General features: G+C 36.0%; 1 protein-coding gene across 5 annotated transcripts in view; it reads right to left on the bottom strand.

The window, feature by feature from the left end:
- The window catches only part of PPP3CC (protein phosphatase 3 catalytic subunit gamma), a 73,052-nt gene that overhangs the window by 41,596 nt on the left and 10,592 nt on the right, over positions 1 to 20,864 (bottom strand). For all 5 annotated transcript variants that reach the window (XM_012739309.2, XM_012739312.2, XM_012739310.2 and 2 more), the window contains exons 2-4: positions 8,387 to 8,584; positions 7,431 to 7,555; positions 5 to 116 (exon numbers count right to left, since the gene is read on the bottom strand). In XM_012739309.2, the coding sequence (XP_012594763.1) occupies positions 5 to 116; positions 7,431 to 7,555; positions 8,387 to 8,584 (435 nt within the window). The remainder of the gene's footprint in view (positions 1 to 4; positions 117 to 7,430; positions 7,556 to 8,386; positions 8,585 to 20,864) is intronic.

Here is a 20,864-nt window from a genome sequence, read left to right as displayed (position 1 = left end):
TTACATTCTTGTTTGAAGGTGAAATAGTCTGTAAGATGCCTACATTCATGATTTCCTCGAAGCAGAAACAATGTTTTAGGATGATTAATCTTTAAACTCCATAAATACAGCACACACTGCAAGACAAATTCAAGGATAAAATTTTCTTGGTGAGCATGATAATGCATAAAGACAATTTATATAAATTCAAATGACTTACTGTAATGGCATATCTCCCTGCTTATCGCCAAATTGAAAAATGAAACCTTCCAGCTTTTGAATGTGATATGCTTGTTGCCCTAGAATTTGACCAAGTATAGAGAGTAACCTTCACAGAAATCTCTCCTCTATTTCTGTTCCCATGTTCTATGTAAATATCTAGAACTCTCTGACATGCCACCTACACACATATGTATATCTTGGTCCTAAAACCTATATTTTATTTAATGAAGAAACACAAGAGGCATTTCCACTAAGATCAGGAACAAGGCAAGGATACTTGCTATCTCCGTTATTATTCAATATTGTACTAGAGGGAGTCTGAGGTTGCAGTGAGTTATGACGATGCCACTGCACTCCAGCTTGGGTGACAGATCAAGTCCTCATCTCCAAAAAAAAAGATATGCAAATATGTTTGTATATGCTTAATTTACTTCTGACAGGTCATGTAAGAAACTCCTCTAATAGTGATTGTAAAAGTTGAATGGCTAATATATGAGATGCTCAATTTCATTAGTAATTAGAGAAATATTAATTAAAACAACATTGAAATACTACTTTATACTCACTGTATTGGTAAATATTAGAAAATGAGATAAAATCTGGAAGGGTGGATATAAGGATATATGAACACGGCAGTGCTGCTGGTAGGAATATGCACTGGTACAGCCACTCTGAAGTCATCTGGCAATCAATACTCAGTTCAAGTATGAATGCTTATACCCTTTGTCCTAGCAATACCATTCTTGTTCATAAACCATAGAGAAACTAAAACATTGGTCCATAATAGGATTTATATGAGATGTTCATCATAGCAGTGTTCCTTTTAGACAGAAATTAGAGGCAAGCTAGGTGTCCACCAATGAGAATAGAGAAATAAATTGTCATAGATACATACTATAAAATACTATACAGTAGACAGAAAGCAATCAACTAGCGGCACATGTAATAACCTGGATAGGTCTTAAAAATACAGTAATAAGTGGAAAAAAATCAATAGAAATAGAGCCACACCACTGGCTCTCAAGGTATAATCACATTCATCTCAAAATGTGGTATACGCCAGCATCACCTGGGAACTTGTTAGAATATAGATTGTTAGGCTCTAGCCCAAACCTAATGAATCAGAAATGGGTGGTCCCAGCAACCTGTTTGCACAAGCCTTCCAGGTAATGATGATGTATGCTAAAATTTAAGGACCACAAAACAGCATATCATTTATGTAAAATTAAAGTAATTTATCTATGAAACACTGTATAGTAAAAAAATTAATATGATGTATTACACATATTCTGAGGCATATATCAAATACAATAGAAATGTGTATACTGGGGAGAGGGAGTAAGGAAGATAGAGGTCACAGATAAGAAAAAAAGAGAATAAAACAAAAAGAGGGACTTTGCAAAGATAAATGTGCCATGACCTGAGGAGCTTCATCAATTCAACTGAGATTTTCCCACCTCCCCAAGAAGAAAGACTTTTAAATCCTGAATACAAATGTTTCTCAATATGCACAATCCAATCACCAATATCTTCTGCCCATTATATTGGATTAAGTTCCTAATTGGACTCCCTGCACCCACTTCTGGGCTCTAACAGTCAGTTCACCTCAGGGCAGCTAGAGTAATTGTTTTAAAACATAAATGTTAATATATCACGTCCCTGCTCAAAATAATAATAATAATAATGATAATCCTCCAATGACTTCCTATCACATCCAGAATAAAACCCAAACTCTTGACTATGGCCTGCAGGGCTAACATAATCTATCTGCCTCTCTCACTGCTAAATCTCCTACATCTCCTCCTTATTCACAGTTCTGTCTGGTCACACTGGCCTTGTCACTATGTGTGGACTGCTGACACTTGTTCCTGCCTCTGAGCTCTTACACTGGTTGTGTCCTCTTCCTGGAAGGTGTTTTTCCCAATCTATACATGGTTTGTTCCAGCAGGTCATTCTGTTCAAATGTTACCTCCTCAAAAAGGCCGGCCCTGGTAACTCCATCTAAGTTAGTTGCTCCTGTCCCCTTTAACCCTTTAATTTGATTTTCACAGATGGTAAATAAATACATGAGGCTGTCCTTCTCACTAGAAAATATAGTAAAGGACTCTGCTTGCTCATCTCCATATCTAGATAATTTAATCACGTTTTTCAACACAGATCTTACTGACAATTTGAAAATCGTAATTCTTTGTTGTTTAGGAGTCTCCTACATATTGCATGACATTTTGTATCCCTGGAACCTGCTTATTAAATGCCAATAGGACCTTTCAATCATTGTGACAAACTATTTATCCATCATTATACTTAGGTTATGTACAAATTCTCAAAAAAGGGACTGTTACATCAAAGTATATATACATTTTGATACAGACATTGCAAAATAACCATAAAACTTAAATATATAGGCATATAGATGTATATAGAATACAAATAAATATGCTTACAAGGCTTTTTTCTTTTGGGTGCTGAATTTCATTATCAAGATATCAATTTTCACAAAACATTCATAAGGAAAATTATGTTAAATCCATATATAAATTTAGACTTTGCTTTCTCTTTTCTATACACATTCCTTTCCCAACCAAGAACACAATATATCTTTTGATTTATTTGGGTCTTTATTTCTGCCTTTTGGACAGACCAACTCACCTTTTTGAAGTAATGACATATATAAAAGCACAATCTATATCCATAGTACAATGTTATTTGGTTGATATACCTCCTGGCCTCTAATTTCAAGTTTCATTTCTTTATTTTACATATCAGGATGCAACTGTATAATTCAATTATAAGGTCATGATTTTCAGGAGATAGGTTCAGATACTCAATTACTTCTTTACTTCTATATGAACAGAATTTTTACTCTACCTCAAGAATCATCTGTGTGTCAACAGCTGTTCATCAATTGGTCATCTTACAACATTTTCTCCTTGGTGGTTCCTGTGTATTTAGCATGACATATTATGCCGAACATGTCCTCTTTAATCTTTTCTTTTCTCACAAAACCAACTAAAGAAAACTCAAATTCAGCTTCCTCTACCACAAAAAATGCACTTTATAATAGGTACAGATGAGAAAAGAACATAAAAAGGCTCAAAGAAAAGTGAAACTTTACTATTCTGTTTTATAAGTGACATTTAGATCTGTCCCTGGTGTACTAATCAAAGCCCACATTACTTAAGAAAAGACCAATACTTGCTCTGGGCATGAAAAAAAATTCTTTATGCCTTGATTCACTTAGATAGGCTCAAGGTAAGAAAATTAAGTATATAATGAAAAAATAAGGTAAAATAAGATTCTGTGAAAACAATTTGGCAATATCTATCAAAAGTCCTAAAAATGTTCTACTTTTTGATCCAATTACTTCACATATGAGAATCTTGTCTTAGGAAATATCAGAAATGCCATCAAAGATATAGTGGAAAAGACATTAACTTCAGAAATACACAGAACAAAAATAATAACAAAGTAACCTCGTACCACTTACAGTACAAGTGATACAAAACCCAATTCACTGTTGCATAATGAAGACATTATATATCCCACAAAAGAAGAAGGTTGGAGATAAGATATCCAGGTTTGGTGTACCAGCTCAATATCATCACCAAGACACCAAGCCCTCTCTACCTCTTTGATTTTTGATTCATTCACGGCAGGTCTACTTTTCATCCTTAGTCATGTCACCTCCTCATAGTCACAAAATGGTTGCTATAGGACATACATCCATATTTGAAATGACATGGTAGAATGGAGGTCCAAAAGCTTTCACCTTGCAAGAGTTGTTTCATCTAGAATGCTTCCAAAAACAACAAACGAGACCCAGCAGAGTTCCCCTTATATATTACTAGGCAGAAGAAGATCCCATGTTTACCCCTAGACCAAATCACTGGTGACAGGAAATGGATTGTCTTGACTAGTTCAGAACAACCAGAATTTACTGGGGCTGGGATAAGGGCCTTCCTTCCCTGAGAGCAAAGGTTCTCCCTGCAACCCCAATCCCATTTATCTGAATAAAAGAGAAATTTTGTTATTAAGGAAGAATGGGGGGAATGGTAGGCAAAAGCACAACCTGCTACAAACCTATTTATCCAACAATATTAGAGGAATGGTGTTAATAGATCATTGTATTTGTACCGTTAACTACTGTGAAAGTTGGTCATGCCAATTGGGTCATTCTTGTCATACCCAACTAATACAGAGTCAAGAGATCAGGGGAAAAGCACTCAAGGCACATAACATTTTTCCCAAAATGTAATTCTCTGCAAGCCTGTCTGCTGAAGTTGCTTGCTGTAACCTGAAATCAGTTTTATTTAATGGCTACTAAAATGACTGCTGCAATTCTAAGACTATTTTTACCCACTGCCATCACTCACCAATCGAAGCTTGCCGGCTCTCCGGAACCCCACTAGTGCTAATGAACTTTCTCAAAGAGCAATGCATAACCTATCTATCTCTTTTGCATAAAACCTCTAACATTTTGTTTGTTCTTTGGATATACCGAAGACTACCTAGTCTGCATGTATAACTCAAATTACAATTATTTCTTCCCAAATAAAACATTTTAATTTCAAAGATTTGTCTCTATATTTCATTTGACTTCGACACCCCATTCTTACAGCAATTTTTTTTTTTTAGAGACATGGTCTCTGTTGCCCAGACTGGAGTACAATGGCTTGATCATAGCTCACTGCAGCCTCAAACTCCTGGGCTCAAAGAATCTTCCTGCTTCAGCTTCCCGAGCAGCTTGGAATACCAGTACACATCACCATGCCCAGTTAATTTTTAAAATTTTTTATAGATATAGGTCTTGCTATGTTACCCAAGCTGGTCTAGAACTCCTGGACTCAAGTGATTCTTCTTGGAGAAATTTTAATGATAGAGAAAATACTTTCAATACAGTTTTAGGTGGAAAAAGAATGTTACAAAAAGGAATATAGAACATGATGCCAATTTTCTTCAAAAACAAAATATATACAAATGTAAAAGAAGAAAAAGACTGTAAGAAAATATAATAAAATGTCATATAACAGTGACTTTCTCTGATTTATGGAAAGTTTTGTTTTCTTAGATTTGGCATTTCCCAATTTTTCTACCAAAAATGAACTACTTGTAACGAAAAAAAAATTTTAATAAAGATTCTGTGATTTTATTTTCAGCTATTGGACAAAATCATCACATTCATGGTTGTCAAGGACATAGATATAAAATTATTTCAAGTAAATACCTGTATCATATTGGACCAAGCTGTAGCCTATGGAAGCTTAAGCCTAATCTTAGTAGTTTATAAATAAGTGGCTACCAACTAACACTAGATATATCTCACAGGTCATTTTTAAAACTGGCATAAAATAGCATTGTCATCTTAAAGTTTTAATTCATTTATTTTTTAAGTTATTCCAGAAAAACAAGTTGGCAAACATCCAATAACAGGATAAAGCCAAGTATAAACTATGATTAATTCATATTCACTCATTCAACAAATATTAATTGAGTGGCTACTATGTATCAAGCATTATGCTGGGCTCCTAATATAAAAAAATATTTCTTAATAACTAAACAAGCACTTTTGTATTATACTGAAAGATTATTCATAAGTGTATAGATTTTCTATGAAACTATGAGCTCCTACAGAGAGCATGAATCTTATTCTTTATATTATTCTCACAGCCTGCCATAAAGTTGGCACTCAGGAAACTTTGTTGATGAGTGAAGAAAAAAATGCCTAACATAAAATATTCTGAACATGGTATATGTGTACAAAGATCATTGTGGATCTGTTTGTATATACTTTATTGACTATATTAATGAGTTAAAACTATTTTAAAACTATTTTTACATTATATGAGTTAATAATAATAAGATAATTTGGCACAATAATTTATCATTAAAAAGTTGTTTCATTAAACAACTAATTAAAAATTCAGTAAGTTTTGTATTCTTTTTCTCTTCACCCTCTAAAACCTCCTCATACTTGTAAACACACAAAGAAATAGACACTCAGTGTGTCTTTCAAACATCCATACTTTTGACTTACTGTCTTTTGAAACATGACTTGAATAGCAATAGGGAAGTTTTTCAATGATATGGTCTGCAAACATGATCTTCATCCATTTCTGGGACCCATTTAGGGACCTTGTACATTGAGCAGCAGTTTTATACCATTAACTTTTGTCCTCACATTTAATAATAAATGAATTTTAGGCACTGGCAGATAAAATTGAACTTTTCTGATTGATGAATTTAGATTGCCTATGTAACTAAAGAGTAAGATCTGTTTATTTTGTTGTTTATTTTTCCTGTAGCCTTAGAACAACTGGCTGGGCATCAGGAGAGATAGTCAATTTGTATTTAGGAGTCATGCTGCAGCAACAATGAACTTTTAACCACCAGAAACACACTTAGTACAGTGAGATTCTCAGACTATGAGGGGCAGCCAGTACTAGAGACAATAAAAACAGCAAGCAGACTCAATTTCTCATCTCAGGCTTATTCTGGAGCACATTACAAATACCATTACCCACACTATTTCAAAAGTTATTTCTCTTTTATTTGCCAAGCATATAGAGTTGAACCAATGAACATTAAATACAAATGTGCTGTGGTCCACTGTACTCTAGTCCTTGTATTATGTTCTAAAATAGTTTTATCTTTTACACATAAAACATTCTATTTGTTTTTAATTCTAACCATGTTCCTGTCATTCAATTTTCAAAATATATAAAAGGAAACTATGTTTTCATTAACTGAACTGCAATTCATTTTTTCCACTTCAATGAGCATTTATTAAGTGGTTACTATGTGTAACAGTATCAGAAATTATTCCTACAATAAGCTAACTGCCTGCTTATTTACCACTCACAGTTAATCTAAGAGTTAAGTGCAGCTCAGCAGCTTATGGTCTTATAATTAAGGTCAGCTAATCCAAACACCATTAAAGGTGAACACCAATTTATGTCACTTGTATGCAGCTTGTACACGATCTTCAAAGATGACAGGTTAGTAAATATTTAACTAACTTATTTGCAAAGCTGGGTTAATATAGCCTTCTATATGTCAAATTTTCTGCTAATTAAAAAAAGGGAATAGCTTTTTTATATCAACTAAAATATTGCTTTATTACTTTAATTTTGAAGTAGCAAAGTTCATATATTCTGCCAGTGTTCTCATTTTAATTTCTTCTACTGAAAAAGACAATATAATAGTTCCAACAAATTCAGTTTAATTTTTACCTCTATACTGAAATAGCCTCTGTCCACATAGTCACCCAGAAAGAGGTAGCGTGTGTTACTAGGTGATCCTCCAACCTCAAATAACTTCATCAGGTCAAAGAATTGTCCATGAATGTCACCACACACTAGGAAAAAGTCATATGGTGAGGTGAGGAAACATGTCTTAGAAGAAAAGAGATCGCAGTTTAACTTTTAACTTAAATAACTTTAGTTTTTGACTAGATTGCTATATAATTATAGTGAATCTATTGATACTAAATAGTCCTACTGGAAAAATTAGACATTTAAAATAGTATTCCTTCAATGAACAACACACATCTTAACTCTGAGGTCCCGAACCCCTGGGTACCAGTCCATGGCCTATTAGGAACCAGGCAGCACAGCAGGAGGTGAGCAGCAGGCGAGTGAAGCTTCACTTGTATTTACAGCAGCTCCCTATCACTCACATCACAACCTGAGCTCCACCTCCTGTCAGATCAGTGGTGGCATTAGATTCTCATAGGAGCATGAACCCTGCTGTAAACTGCGCATGTGAGGGATCTAGGTTGCTCATACCTTATGAAAATCTAATGCCTCATGATCTGAGGTAGAGCTGAGGTGGTGTTGCTAGCATTGCGGAGTGGCTGCAAATACAGATTATAATTAGCAGAGAGGTTTGTATAATTATTTCATTATATTACAATTTAATACTAATAGAAACAAAGTGCACAATAAATGTAATGCACTTGAATCATCCCGAAATCATTCCCCAGCCCCCAACCCCAGGCCATGGAAAAATTGTCTTCCATGAAACCAGTCCCTGGTGCCAAAAAGGTTGGGGACCACTGTCCTAACCAATCCTATAACTGTCTCATAATTCCTAGAAAAACTGTACCACCACATTTTAGCTGGTTATTTGTGATCATTTCTCAAAATTAGCACAAATCTAAGTGCCAACATGCAAATATTTTTCATACCTGTAATTGGAGCCTCTACTTCTATCACGTTCTTCTCTTGTCTCAGGATGGCAGCCCCATCCTTGATTATCTTTAAGGCCACTTCCTCTTCTAGTCGGCCCTCCTTTACCAAATGATTTTTCAAGACCTCAACTTTAGGTTTCCCATTCTCAAATACTTCCTTCAAAGTAAGTCGCTGGGTTGGAGGAAAGGGAACAGCTAGAAAGAGAAAAAATAATTTAAAATACTTAACTGTATAGAAAACAACCAGAACACACTTTTTTTAATGTGACAAATTAAACCTAATAAATCACTATGATTTTGCATCCACAGCACCAGAACTATGTAGGAAAAAATTCCAAGATACTGTGTATGATAATGATCACCTCTAATTGTAAAAAAGATCATAGTTACCGTCAAAGTCATTTAACAGATTTGTGTGTGCACATGTGTGTGCATAAATTATAATGTTTTATATATAAACATGAAGGACTCAAACCTGATTCTGGGAACAAAGCTAAAAATGAGACAAGGCACGAGATGATATGAATATCTTTATTTTTCTATCTGTGGAAAAGGTATTAAAAATGAAACTATGGTTACAGAAAATGAAAGAAATCACACCACTAAAATGGCATTTATTTCTTCCATAGAACTGACCTAATACTTTAGAAGCCTGACTTTAATTCTTGATCAGGGGGATCATGGATACATACTACATTTTTAAAAGGTAGTTGCCTCATGCCTTTATTACTGATAACAAGAAGAACATTACTGACAGGATGGAGCTATGTCAGAGAATAATGTGCTGCACTAACAGAGCATAAAATAAGAATAGATATGCAAAGTCCAGTTATGTTTTCTAATCTGGAAACGCTAACAACCACACTGGGTACAAAGTTTATATATCTATAATACTACAGTGAATTAGCAACTGCAACAGAAAAAAATTATGACATTTAAAAATTGGTTGTTATCTCCTCATTTGTCTACTTTATAATGCCCAGGAGTTCAAGGCTGTAGTAAACTATGATCACATCACCACATTCCAGCCTGGGCAACAGAATGAGACTCTCTCTTAAAAAAAATAAAAATATAAAATTATGATGAAGCTGAAATATTCCTATCAACTAGTGATGTCATAACCATAGTAACATTGTCTACTTTAGGTCCTCTGGGATCTAACAGCCACAAGTCTATAAACCATAAATGTAAAAGGAGGGCACTTTGATTTCAGCTCAAGGCCCTGAGCTGAAACATCCATGAGAGATATCTATGCCATGAATGGACTTCTGACCCACACAACTATGAGCTAAAAGATGGGTGCTAGTTTATGACACTAAATTTGTGGCAATTTGTTACGCAATATAGACTCTTGGGTAATTCAGGAAGTCAAAGTTGTTTACTAAGACTTTTAGACAATTACAAATACATTTTCAGTGTATGTTTACACAAGGATGTTTACTGGCTGTCTCTTAGAATTGAAAGAGAAGTCAAAACTTGTAACTGTGCTATGACTCATAAAATAGATAACGTGAACCAAACCAAACCACATGTGTATCATAGACTATCTAAACTCAAACTAGATCCTTCACCAGATCCTTCAGATCCAAGTGCAAAGACAAGACCTCAGGCAAATTAATTTAACAGTAACTCTACACATACTAGATCTGATCTAACACTTAGCACTTTGTGAGTTCTAGCAACTCATCTTGATTACAAATGCTAACTCTTGTCCAGATTACAAAGTTGTACCCTACAATCTAACAACTGTCACTAAACAAACAGTACCCAATTGGTACTGTTTCCTAACTGCCTCCCCTTTTGAGAGAGCACTAGTATCTCTGGGTCTTTCTGTTTTCTGCAGCAAGTTAAATATACTCAACTTTTTAAAATTAAAAACTACAAATAAATCCTTCATGGTTTTGGTCAGTGGGCTTGAACAACTGGAGTTTCCACTAAGAATCAGCTGAGCCCCTTGTTTCTGCAACAATGTAATAGTGTGTATATCTGAGACCCTTGAGTTTCCACCTGCTCAAGACCACCCTTCCTGAAACAATGAGGTGGCTGAGCTTTGATAATTTTATTGAGCACTCCAGTGTCATGGTGATATTTGGGTCCTCTGATTTTTCAAATCTTAATAGACTGCGCTATTCCCAAGTATAATTTGCTTCTGCCTAATTTATGTCATTCCTATCCCTCACCTGCTTGTTCACTATTTCAGTGTCATTCATCTGTAAGACGGAGTCCGCAGAGAGAGGAGCGCAGAGAGAAGAGAAACACAGGCCTAATAAGTCCATCCTCCAGCCAGCCCCAAAGGCTGGCTAGTTCAGAAGGTTTCATCAGTCCAATATCTTTGGTCAAATTTTGCCTCAGGTCACCTTTTCTAAAACTCTGTAAAGACTTTTCTTAGTCCTTATAATCCTAAGAAATGTTTTGTTTAGTTCTATCTGCCTGGAACTGCCCTCAATTGATAAGAGCTGGTCTCTGACGTCACATCATGTCTTCTGGAGACCCATGGTTGCAAATGAGCCATTCTTACCAACCACTGCAAGTCACCTGAGATTTTTCTCAGTCTAACTCTGTGTCTCTTCTGGGCCTCCTCTACCTGCTTCCTTCAAGTTTTCAGATTATGTATGACTATAATTCAACAAATGGCTTAATCCCACTGAGGAAAACTTTAGAATTACAAATGCATCTTGGGGAACTTTTACCATGAAGAGGATTGTTTATTTGAAGAGACTCCTTAAAACAAGAAAAAAACAGATACTTGAATATTCAAGGATAGAGACAGGGTCTCATTACGTTGCCCAGGTTAGCCTCAAACTCCTGGGCTCGAGCAGTCCTACTGTCTCAGCCTCCTGAGTAGCTAGGACTATAAGCACCATGCCTAGCTTAGTTTGTATTTAATTAACATGAAGAGGCTTCCAAATGTAATGCAAATTCCAAAACTGATTAAGTAAAAGACTTCTCAAATCCAAGAGTAAAAAGTTTACTGAAAACTCAGATTTGTGCAGACCTCCTTGACCTCTGACCAATCAGTCCATATTTTGGTATGCCTCAGAGATGTAAAACCTGGAAAAGGCAAAAATCACCAAAACATTCTGCAAACTAGTTCAACCTCTGTGGAAAGCAATATGGAGATACCTTAAAGCGATACAACTGAATCTACCATTTGATCCAGCAATCCCATTGCTGGGCATCTACCCAAATGATCCAGTGACACTCTACAAAAAAGACACCTGCACTCGAATGTTTATAGCAGCACAATTCATAATTGCAAGGCTGTGGAAACAGCCCAAGTGCCCATCAATCCAAGAATGGATTAATAAAATGTGGTATATGTATACCATGGAGTACTATTCAGCTCTAAGAAACAATGGTGATATAGCACATCTTATATTTTCCTGGTTAGAGCTGGAACCCATACTACTAAGTGAAGTATCCCAAGAATGGAAAAACAAGCACCAGATATATTCTCCAGAAAACTGGTATTAACTGACTAGCACCTAAGTGGACACATAGGTACTACAGTAATAGGGTATTGGGCAGGTGGGAGGGGGGAGGGGGGTGGGTATATACATACATAATGAGTGAGATGTGCACCATCTGGGGGATGGTCATGATGGAGACTCAGACTTTTGGGGGGAGGGGGGAAATGGGCATTTATTGAAACCTTAAAATCTGTACCCCCATAATATGCCAAAATAAAAAAAAAAACAAAACAAAAAAAAAACATTCTGTTAACTCTTAGTGCTAGAGTGTAATAGTGTCATCATATCTCACTGCAACCTCAAACTCCTAGGCTCAAGTGATCTTCCTGTCTCAGCCTCCTGAGTAGCTGGGACTACAGGCATGTGCCACCATGCCCAGCTAACTTTTCTATTTTTAGTAGAGATGGGGTCTTGCTCTTGCTCAAGCTGGTCTTGAACACCTGACTTCCTTCCTGCCTTGGCCTTCTAGAGTGCTAGGATTACAGGCTTGAGCCATCATGCCCTGCCTCTCTGTGCTTTTTGACACCCTCATATCATTTTTTCTTAAGTTCTTTACTTTTGGAAAAAAGGTAACATTCCTAATAATCACTGTCACTTATTGCTGTGTTTTTAAAGATATTGCCTATAACTACATGACAATTCTCTTTGATTGTCATTCCCAAATTCAGAATAATAAAACTGTTAAGATATCTTTCACTCCCACAACATCTTTGGGTTCGAATGGTCATTAGATAACATAAAAATTTGGTCCTTTACCTTATGAAAAATTTTTAAAGGATTATATAAATTATTAGTTTTGTTTGGCATTCTCTAACTTTTAATTAATTCAAAACTATTATAAGAGCTCTTTGCTTTATTAAACTTGGGTTAAAGGGGGAAAAATGACAAATCATTAAGCTGAGCATTCCTAAGTAAATCATGTATAATAAAATTTGTTAAAAATAAATATACTTCAACACTGGGGTATTTTCCAGGTTAAAGAAAACATACATTCATGTACAAAGAGTGACACAATAGCCATCTACAAAAAGAACTGATCTCTAGGTTTAAATAAGCTTGTATTGGTGAAATTCATAATATACTTTCTAGGATAAATGAAAGACAGGCCAGGAGATTTGTCAATGTCCTCCTTGTTCAACATGTTTTTACTTCCAGGATAATCAGTGACTAAATCTTATAAAATTGATTATGTATTTTATTATAATAGATTCCACTCTCTTCCATTCTGATAACACTGGCTAATATGAATTAACTCACCTTCCACAAGTGGTTTCTGCTTCTTTACATCCATGATAAGTTCCTGGCTATAAGCTAAACCTCAGGAATTGAGCTTTGTGCAAAACATATCAAAAGAACTTCTATAAACATTTGTTATCATGTACTCATAACTACTGGCACTACAGAGAATAAATTAATTATGCATATTGCTGGTATCATTGCTATGGAAAGACACAATGGCTGAGTTAGGATCCAGAACTGTTATGGTCCAGAAGCAAAAGACAATGTGCATAGACTGTTTAGATCCAAGATCATCAAAACACAATCTCCCGGATGCCAGAAGCCACTGATTACCATGTACTCTGCATGATTTTATCCTTTATTCTCTTGGCTATTTTCTTCTCTCTCCAGTGGTTCCTGATTCTACACTGTCAACAGACATCCTTTCCTTTATGGTTTGTATTATTAAGACCTTCAGACTTTGACAATCACCAGACATAGGACTAATCATTCAGACACTAGCAAAGGTGAACAATACATATCCAAATTAAAAGAAAAAAATTACCTGGTTACCAAAGGAAGATTCAAATAGATTATGAGATATATGTAACATTACTTCAAACTTTAATAATAATAACTGTCTGCATTTCAGTCTGTTGCAGATGCCAAGTGTGCGATCTTCGGTCTTAAATGCTGCAGTACAGCTACTTTCACACCAGATGATTCAACAAATGATCATCTAAGAAAAAGAACAAAATGGCCTGGTACTTGCAGAGGTCAAAATGTTTACCATCAAAAGCTTGATATGCCAGGCAGAGTGGCTCATGCCTGTAATCCCAGCCCTTTGGGAGGCCAAGGTGGGAGGAAAGCTTGAGGCTGGGAGTTCAAGGCTGCACTAGCTATGACTCTATACTCTAGCCTGGGTGACAGAGGTTGACGGAGAAAGACTCTGTCTCAAAAAATAAAGGTTGAGGCCGGGCGCGGTGGCTCACGCCTGTAATCCTAGCACTCTGGGAGGCCGAGGCGGGCGGATTGCTCGAGGTCAGGAGTTCAAAACCAGCCTGAGCAAGACCCCGTCTCTACTAAAAATAGAAAGAAATTAATTGGGCAATTAAAAATATATATACAAAAAAATTAGCCGGGCATGGTGGCACATGCCTGTAGTCCCAGCTACTTGGGAGGCTGAGACAGGAGGATCGCCTGAGCCCAGGAGTTTGAGGTTGCTGTGAGCTAGGCTGACGCCATGGCACTCACTCTAGCCTGGGCAACAAAGTGAGACTCTGTCTCAAAAAAAATAAATAAATAAATAAAGGTTGATAAACATTCACAACCTATCAAGCAACATTAGATAGGTTACCTCCCCTAAATGATAAATCTTCCAGTTTAGCAGAAGAAGGTTCAAAAACAGATTGAAAATTAAAAGAGAAACCACAAAGTGCTCACAAACGCTCAGAAAAACACTAGGATTTGCAAAACAGATAAACAATATCAAACCAAACCACAATGTACTATACATCACAGACCATCTAACCTCAAACCTTTTTTTATTATCAGCTCACCCAGACCCATATGTTCCAATATCATAAACTCATCTAACAGTAACTCCCCAAGGACTCATGTGTACTAACAGCAGAACAGTTCCAGCAGCTCACCCAAATTAGATTCCAGCCAATCCCTGCCCAAACTACTAATTTCCATCCCAACATCACTCTATGACTGACCTTAGCTCCTAAAACCCTTTATGTCCTCCTTTCAACTCCCTCCTTTTGAGATGCCCCACAGATCTTCTGATATATGGTATTCCTTCCTGCAGCAAGCTAAACAAATGTAACTTATTTGACCACAGATGTATTCTTGACAGTCTTTGGTGGTATGCTTTAACCCTCTCAAGTCAGGGAACAAACTAGTGGCTGAGAATTAGAAGTAGGAAGACTTTTTGCTACCTTTTTTTTTTTTTTTTGGAGACAGGGTCTTGCTCTGTTGCCTAGGTTAGAGTGCAATAGCACTCTATCATAGCTCACTGCAGCCTCCAACTCCTGGGCTCAAGTGATCCTTCTGTTTCAGCTTCCCAAGTAGCTGGGACTATAGGCACATGCCACCACATCCAGCTAATTTTTCTATTTTTTTTGTAGAGACAGGGTCTCCCTCTTGCTCAGGCTGGTCTCGAACTCATGGCCTGAAGTTATCCTCCTGCCTTGGCCTCCCAGAGTGCTACGATTACAGGCAGGAGCCACCGTGCCCAGCCTGATACATACCTTTTTAAATTTCATACCATGTTATTGTATTACCTATTCAAAAATAAATAAAATTAGACTTTAGAAATGTATATAATATTCTCATAATCAAACAAGAGTAATATTACCAATATCCAATATGATTGGAACTCAGCCAGGAATCAGAGTATTGCTGGGTATCAGGAGACATAAAAGTTCACCACCTATTTCCACAAGGCTAGAGAATCAGCCAGCAGTTAGGGGTAATAATTAGCTTTATATCTAATGTAAACAAAGTTTTATTATAGTGTATATCTATTAAAAATCGAGTTTAAAGACTCTAACTTATCATTAAAAATAAACTTCAGGCTGGGCGCAGAGGCTCACCCCTGTAATCCTAGCACTCTGGAAGGCAAGGCGGGCGGATCGCTCAAGGTCAGGAATTCAAAATCAGCCTGACCAAGAGCGAGACCCCGTCTCTACTAAAAATAGAAAGAAATTAATTGGCCAACTAAAAATATATAGGAAAAAAAAATTAGCTGAGCATGGTGGCGCATGCCTGTAGTCTCAGCTACTCGGAAGGCTGAGGCAGAAGGATTGCTTGAGCCCAGGAGTTTGAGGTTGCTGTGAACTAAGCTGATGCCACGGCACTCTAACATGGGCAACAGAGTGAGACTCTGTCTCACAAAAAGAAAATAAATAAATAAACTTCATATATAGAGCTATATTTGACAAATAAGATTCATATACTACTGTAAGTAAAGTGAAGGTTTTTGAGCTATTTTAAAACTGACATTTTCAAATACAGAATTTACGAAAATAGAATAGCATAATACTACCGATGTAGTATCAGTTATAAATGTTCTGCTAATCAAACTACTTTGGCCCTACTTTCTTTTTAATTAGTAGTAAACTACTAAAATTTTCTCATGTCAATAGATATTCTTCCCTAATATAATTTTCAGAGTTTTCATCATGGATATAATTCACCTAATATGCTATTATTAAACATTACAATTATTCTCTGTTTTTTGCTATTATGAATAATGTGTTCATACATCTAAAAGTTCATATGTTTATTGCCATTTGAATTTATCCAGTTATAAATTATGTACAAACATCATATCCTTTGCTCACTTTTCTTCATATTTTTGTATGATTTGCAGTTCTTTAAGTATAAAAGATGACTTAAAAATACACCCATATATTAAAGCTAGTAATCCTCTGTATAAATTTTACAGTATAGGTTCCACACTTCTTTTTCTAAAAGCAAGCTGTAAGTTAATTTAGGTATAACAAACTGCATCCACTAATGTGTACAACTTGATGAGATTTGACTCATGAAGACGTGTTAAACCACCAGAGCAATCAAGATAAAGAACATTTCCATTACCCCCAAAAGAGCCTTCCCACTGCCCCCAGCAACAGGCAACTGATCTGCTTTCTGTCGCACAGATTATTTGCACTTTCTTAAGTTCTATATTAATGGAACTGTCCAGTATATAGTCTTGTGTCTGGCTTTTTTCACTAAGCATAAGGATTTTGTGACTCATCCATGCTGTTACATGTATCAGTAGTTTATATCTTTTATTGCTAAGTATTCCATTGTGTAGATATACTATATCATGGTTGTTTACCTATTAAACATTTCCTGGTTTTGGCTATTGTTACTAAAACTGCTATACATATCTGTGTATACATCTTGTGTTTTCATTTCTCTTGGGTAGATACCTAGGAGTGAAATGCCAAGGGTAGTATGAGAGGTGTATAATCAACATATTAGGAAACTGCCAGATAATTTTCTAAAGCAGTTATAGAATTTTACACTCCCATTGGCAGTGTATGAGAGTTCCAGTCACTATACATCCATGCCAAAACAGCAACTGTCATTGCCATTTTGGCCATTCTAAAGGGTGTAAAGTGGTATCTCATTGTGATTTTAATTTACATTTCTCCAATAATTAATGATGTTCAATATCTTCGTGTATGCTGTAGGTCATTTGTGTATCTTCATGTGACCTGTCTGTTCAAATCTGTTGCCCATTTTTAAATTCTGCTGGTTGTGTACTTATTAGTAAGTTGTAATTTCTTTACATATTCTGGATATACATGTTTGGTAAGATATATGTAGTGTAGATATTTTCTCCCAATCTGTGCAGACACTTGCCTTTTCATTTTCTTAACTTTTTTAGAAGAATAAAAATTTTTATTTTAACTTTTATTTTATTAAAGTTTTAATTTAAATCCAATTATCAGTGTTTATAGTTCTGTTTTTTGTGACCTATTAAGAAAACTGTCTATCCCAAGGTCACAAAGATTTCTCCTATATTTTCTTTTAGAATTTTAATAAACTTTGCCTCCCCAAAACCACACCTAATACTTAGGGATTAGGATTTCAACATAGGAGTTCTGAGGGGAGAAAGGTGTCACAAACATTCAGACCAGAGCATAAAATAATTGCTAATATTTTTTCTTAATACATAAATCAAAGTAATATGACAAAGGCTAGAATGAAAATAATCTCTAAGAGGCCACTAAAGTCCAAACAACAACTGTGTAGGCAAAACACAGAAAAATAACATTCACGTGCAAGATACATGATCATGGAAACAAAGATTTTGCATAATTCTAGATAAACTCACTTTGTGTGTGTGTTTTTAAATGAAGTAGTTACTAGTGGTAATCTTCAATCAACTCTAATTCTTACAGACACAAAAATCGTTCAAAAACTTTAGGACTTAAAATATTGTCATTAACAATAACAAATTATAACACACTTCACACCTAGACTGCACTAAAGAATAGTAAGAAACCTGTAGCTCTATTTTAAAGAGAACAGAGATAAAAATAACAAATCACTAAATTTCTTTCTAGTGCCAACTTCAATATGTGAAACATATAATGAAAAACTGCACTCTTCTTCATAACAATAAAATATTTTATCATAGTATCATTCTACTTATGGTTGCTGACATCCTTAATTTGTTATTGTTTCGTTTTGTTGAGACATGGTCTCACTCTGTTGTCTGGGCTGGAGTGCAGTGGCATCATCATAGCTCACCATAACCTCAAACTCCTGGGCTCAAGTGATCTCCTGCCTCAGCCTCCCAAGTAGCTGGGAATACAGAAGCATGCCACTATGCCCAGCTAATATTTTGTGTTTTTTATAAAGAAAGGGTCTCACTATGGTGCTCAGGCTGGTCTCAAACTCCTGACCTCATGGGATCCTCCTGTCTGGCCTCCCAAAGTGCTATGATTACAGGTTTGAGCCACCAAACCAGCCCTTAATTTGATTTAAAAGCAGCAAACTTTGAAGAAATTCATCAACCACAACTAACATTATCTTCCTCTTTTCCTAATAATAACAGCTACAAAAGACTGTGTGTAGAATAACCAACTCCTCCTGTTCTTTTCGAAACTCAGACATTTCAGTTTCATCTCCAACAACCAGTTGGATTGATGTACAATTCAAGTCTAAACATCCATCGTCATCCTTTTAAACACTGAGAGGTTATACATTACTAACTAAAAAACAAAATATTCAATAACTTGAATAGATCTAAGTTTCTATAGGTAGCCTTCCTAAAATCCCAGATAACAGTGATATTTGTTAAAAATGAAGTTCTGAAATCTACAGCAGACAAAGAGCCGGAAGGATTTTCTGAGTAAAATTAAAAAATGCCAGGGAAAAATACCAGGGCAGTTAATTATATTCTAGTTAAATAAATATTTATCTGGCACCTACTACATGTTCACACTGTGAGTACTGTGTGAAATATACAAGTTTAACACCTGGGCTCTACCTTGAAGAACCTTGTGTTCTAGTTATGTAGACAAAATAATTCACATAAAAAAATATAATATGTACACAGAATAGGTAAGCAACAAATTGTATGGTACAGACTGTAAGTGTGAAAGATTTTAAGAAAGGAAATCAATGATGGCTACAGACATCAAGGAAGGGCATGAGAAAGTTGAGACTTGGGCTAGGTCCTTTGGAAGTTCCAAAGCCAATTCCACATTTTTAGGTATTTATTATAGCAGCACCCCATTCTTGATACCAAAATAAACAGAAGGTATACTAAAAGAGAGAAAAGTGGAAATTCCAGATAATATGTAATATACAGTAAATATTTTAGGTAAAATATTTCAATATTACATAATTTTACATAAAATGGTATAAGAAATAACACAAATACTACAAATACACATATCTACCAAATAGATTTAAAATATTAAGTTTTCTATATCTGTTTCAAATTTTTTTAAGAGTTATTATAAAATGTTATAGATATAACTGAAGATACCTTCTATTTCTCTTCCTTCCTCTGCAGAGGTAACTAACACCTCTAAGTAGTTGTGTATCCTTCTCATGTGTAATTTTGTTACAAATGTATTAATATCTGTACACAAAAGAGTATACTTTGAATTTTTACATAAATGTCATCATCCTGTGCATCCTTTTGCAACTCGCATTTCTGTACTCAACATTGCTTTCAAGATTTATCTAGAACAGGACCAAGGTACCCATTTTTTTTCATGGTTTTTTAAAACTCCACTGGTGATCCTGGTTCATAACCAGGGTTGAGAATTATTATCCTAACTAAGCTTATTCATCTGAGAAAGGTTTTAGTGCTCCCAAACCTAGCTTTTTACAATGTGTCAGTTACTGCTAGATTCCCGGTATTTCAATAAAAATTATTTTACAATACTTCCAACTCAGAACTAAAAACCTAACCAAACCAGGTTGGCATATGATTCAAAATAACAACCAAACTATAAAATTGAGTTTCCAGTGGGGGAAGGAGATTGTGAGGCTATGAAGTGGAAGTAACATAAGAAGTCTTGTGGTGATGTCACTGTTGAGTATCTTGATTGTGCTGGTGGTTACACAAGGCTACATATGTAAAACTGCATAAAGCTACACACACACACACACACACACACACACACACACACACACACACACAGAGGAATGCACACACAACTGAGTGAAATCTGAACAAGCTCTATGGATCATGCCAATGTCAATTTCTTGGTTTTGGTATAGTATGAGGAGGTGTGGGATGCTAACATTGTGGCAAAGAAGGGCAAGGAATTTAGGGGAGAGGTGTATGGCTGTGGTTCCCAACCCCCAGGCTGAGGACTGGTACCAGTTCATGGCCTGTTAGGAACAGCAGGAAGTGAGGGGTGGACAAGCAAGTGAAACTTCATCTGTATTTACAGGTGTTCCCCATTGCTCACATCACTGCCTGAGCTCCACCTCCTGTCAGATCAGCAGTAGCATTAGATTCTCATAGGAGCAAGAACCCTACTGTAAACTACACATGTGAAGGACCTAGGCTGTGCACTCCTTATGAGAATCTAATGCCTGATGATCTGAGGTGGAGCTGAAGCGGTGATGCTAGCACTGGGGAGTGGCTGCGAATACAGATTATCATTAGCAGAGAGATTTACACAATAAATGTAATGCACTTGAGTCACCCCGAAACCATCCCTCTACCCATCCCATGGAAAAATTGTCTTCCATGAAGTCAGTCCCTGGTGCCAAAAATGTTGGCCCCTGCTGGTGTA

This window comes from Microcebus murinus, chromosome 24 (genome assembly GCF_040939455.1).
Source record: "Microcebus murinus isolate Inina chromosome 24, M.murinus_Inina_mat1.0, whole genome shotgun sequence".
NCBI lineage: Eukaryota > Metazoa > Chordata > Mammalia > Primates > Cheirogaleidae > Microcebus > Microcebus murinus.
Note: the sequence above shows the minus strand (reverse complement) of the source record. Positions and strands in the feature narration are given on the sequence as shown.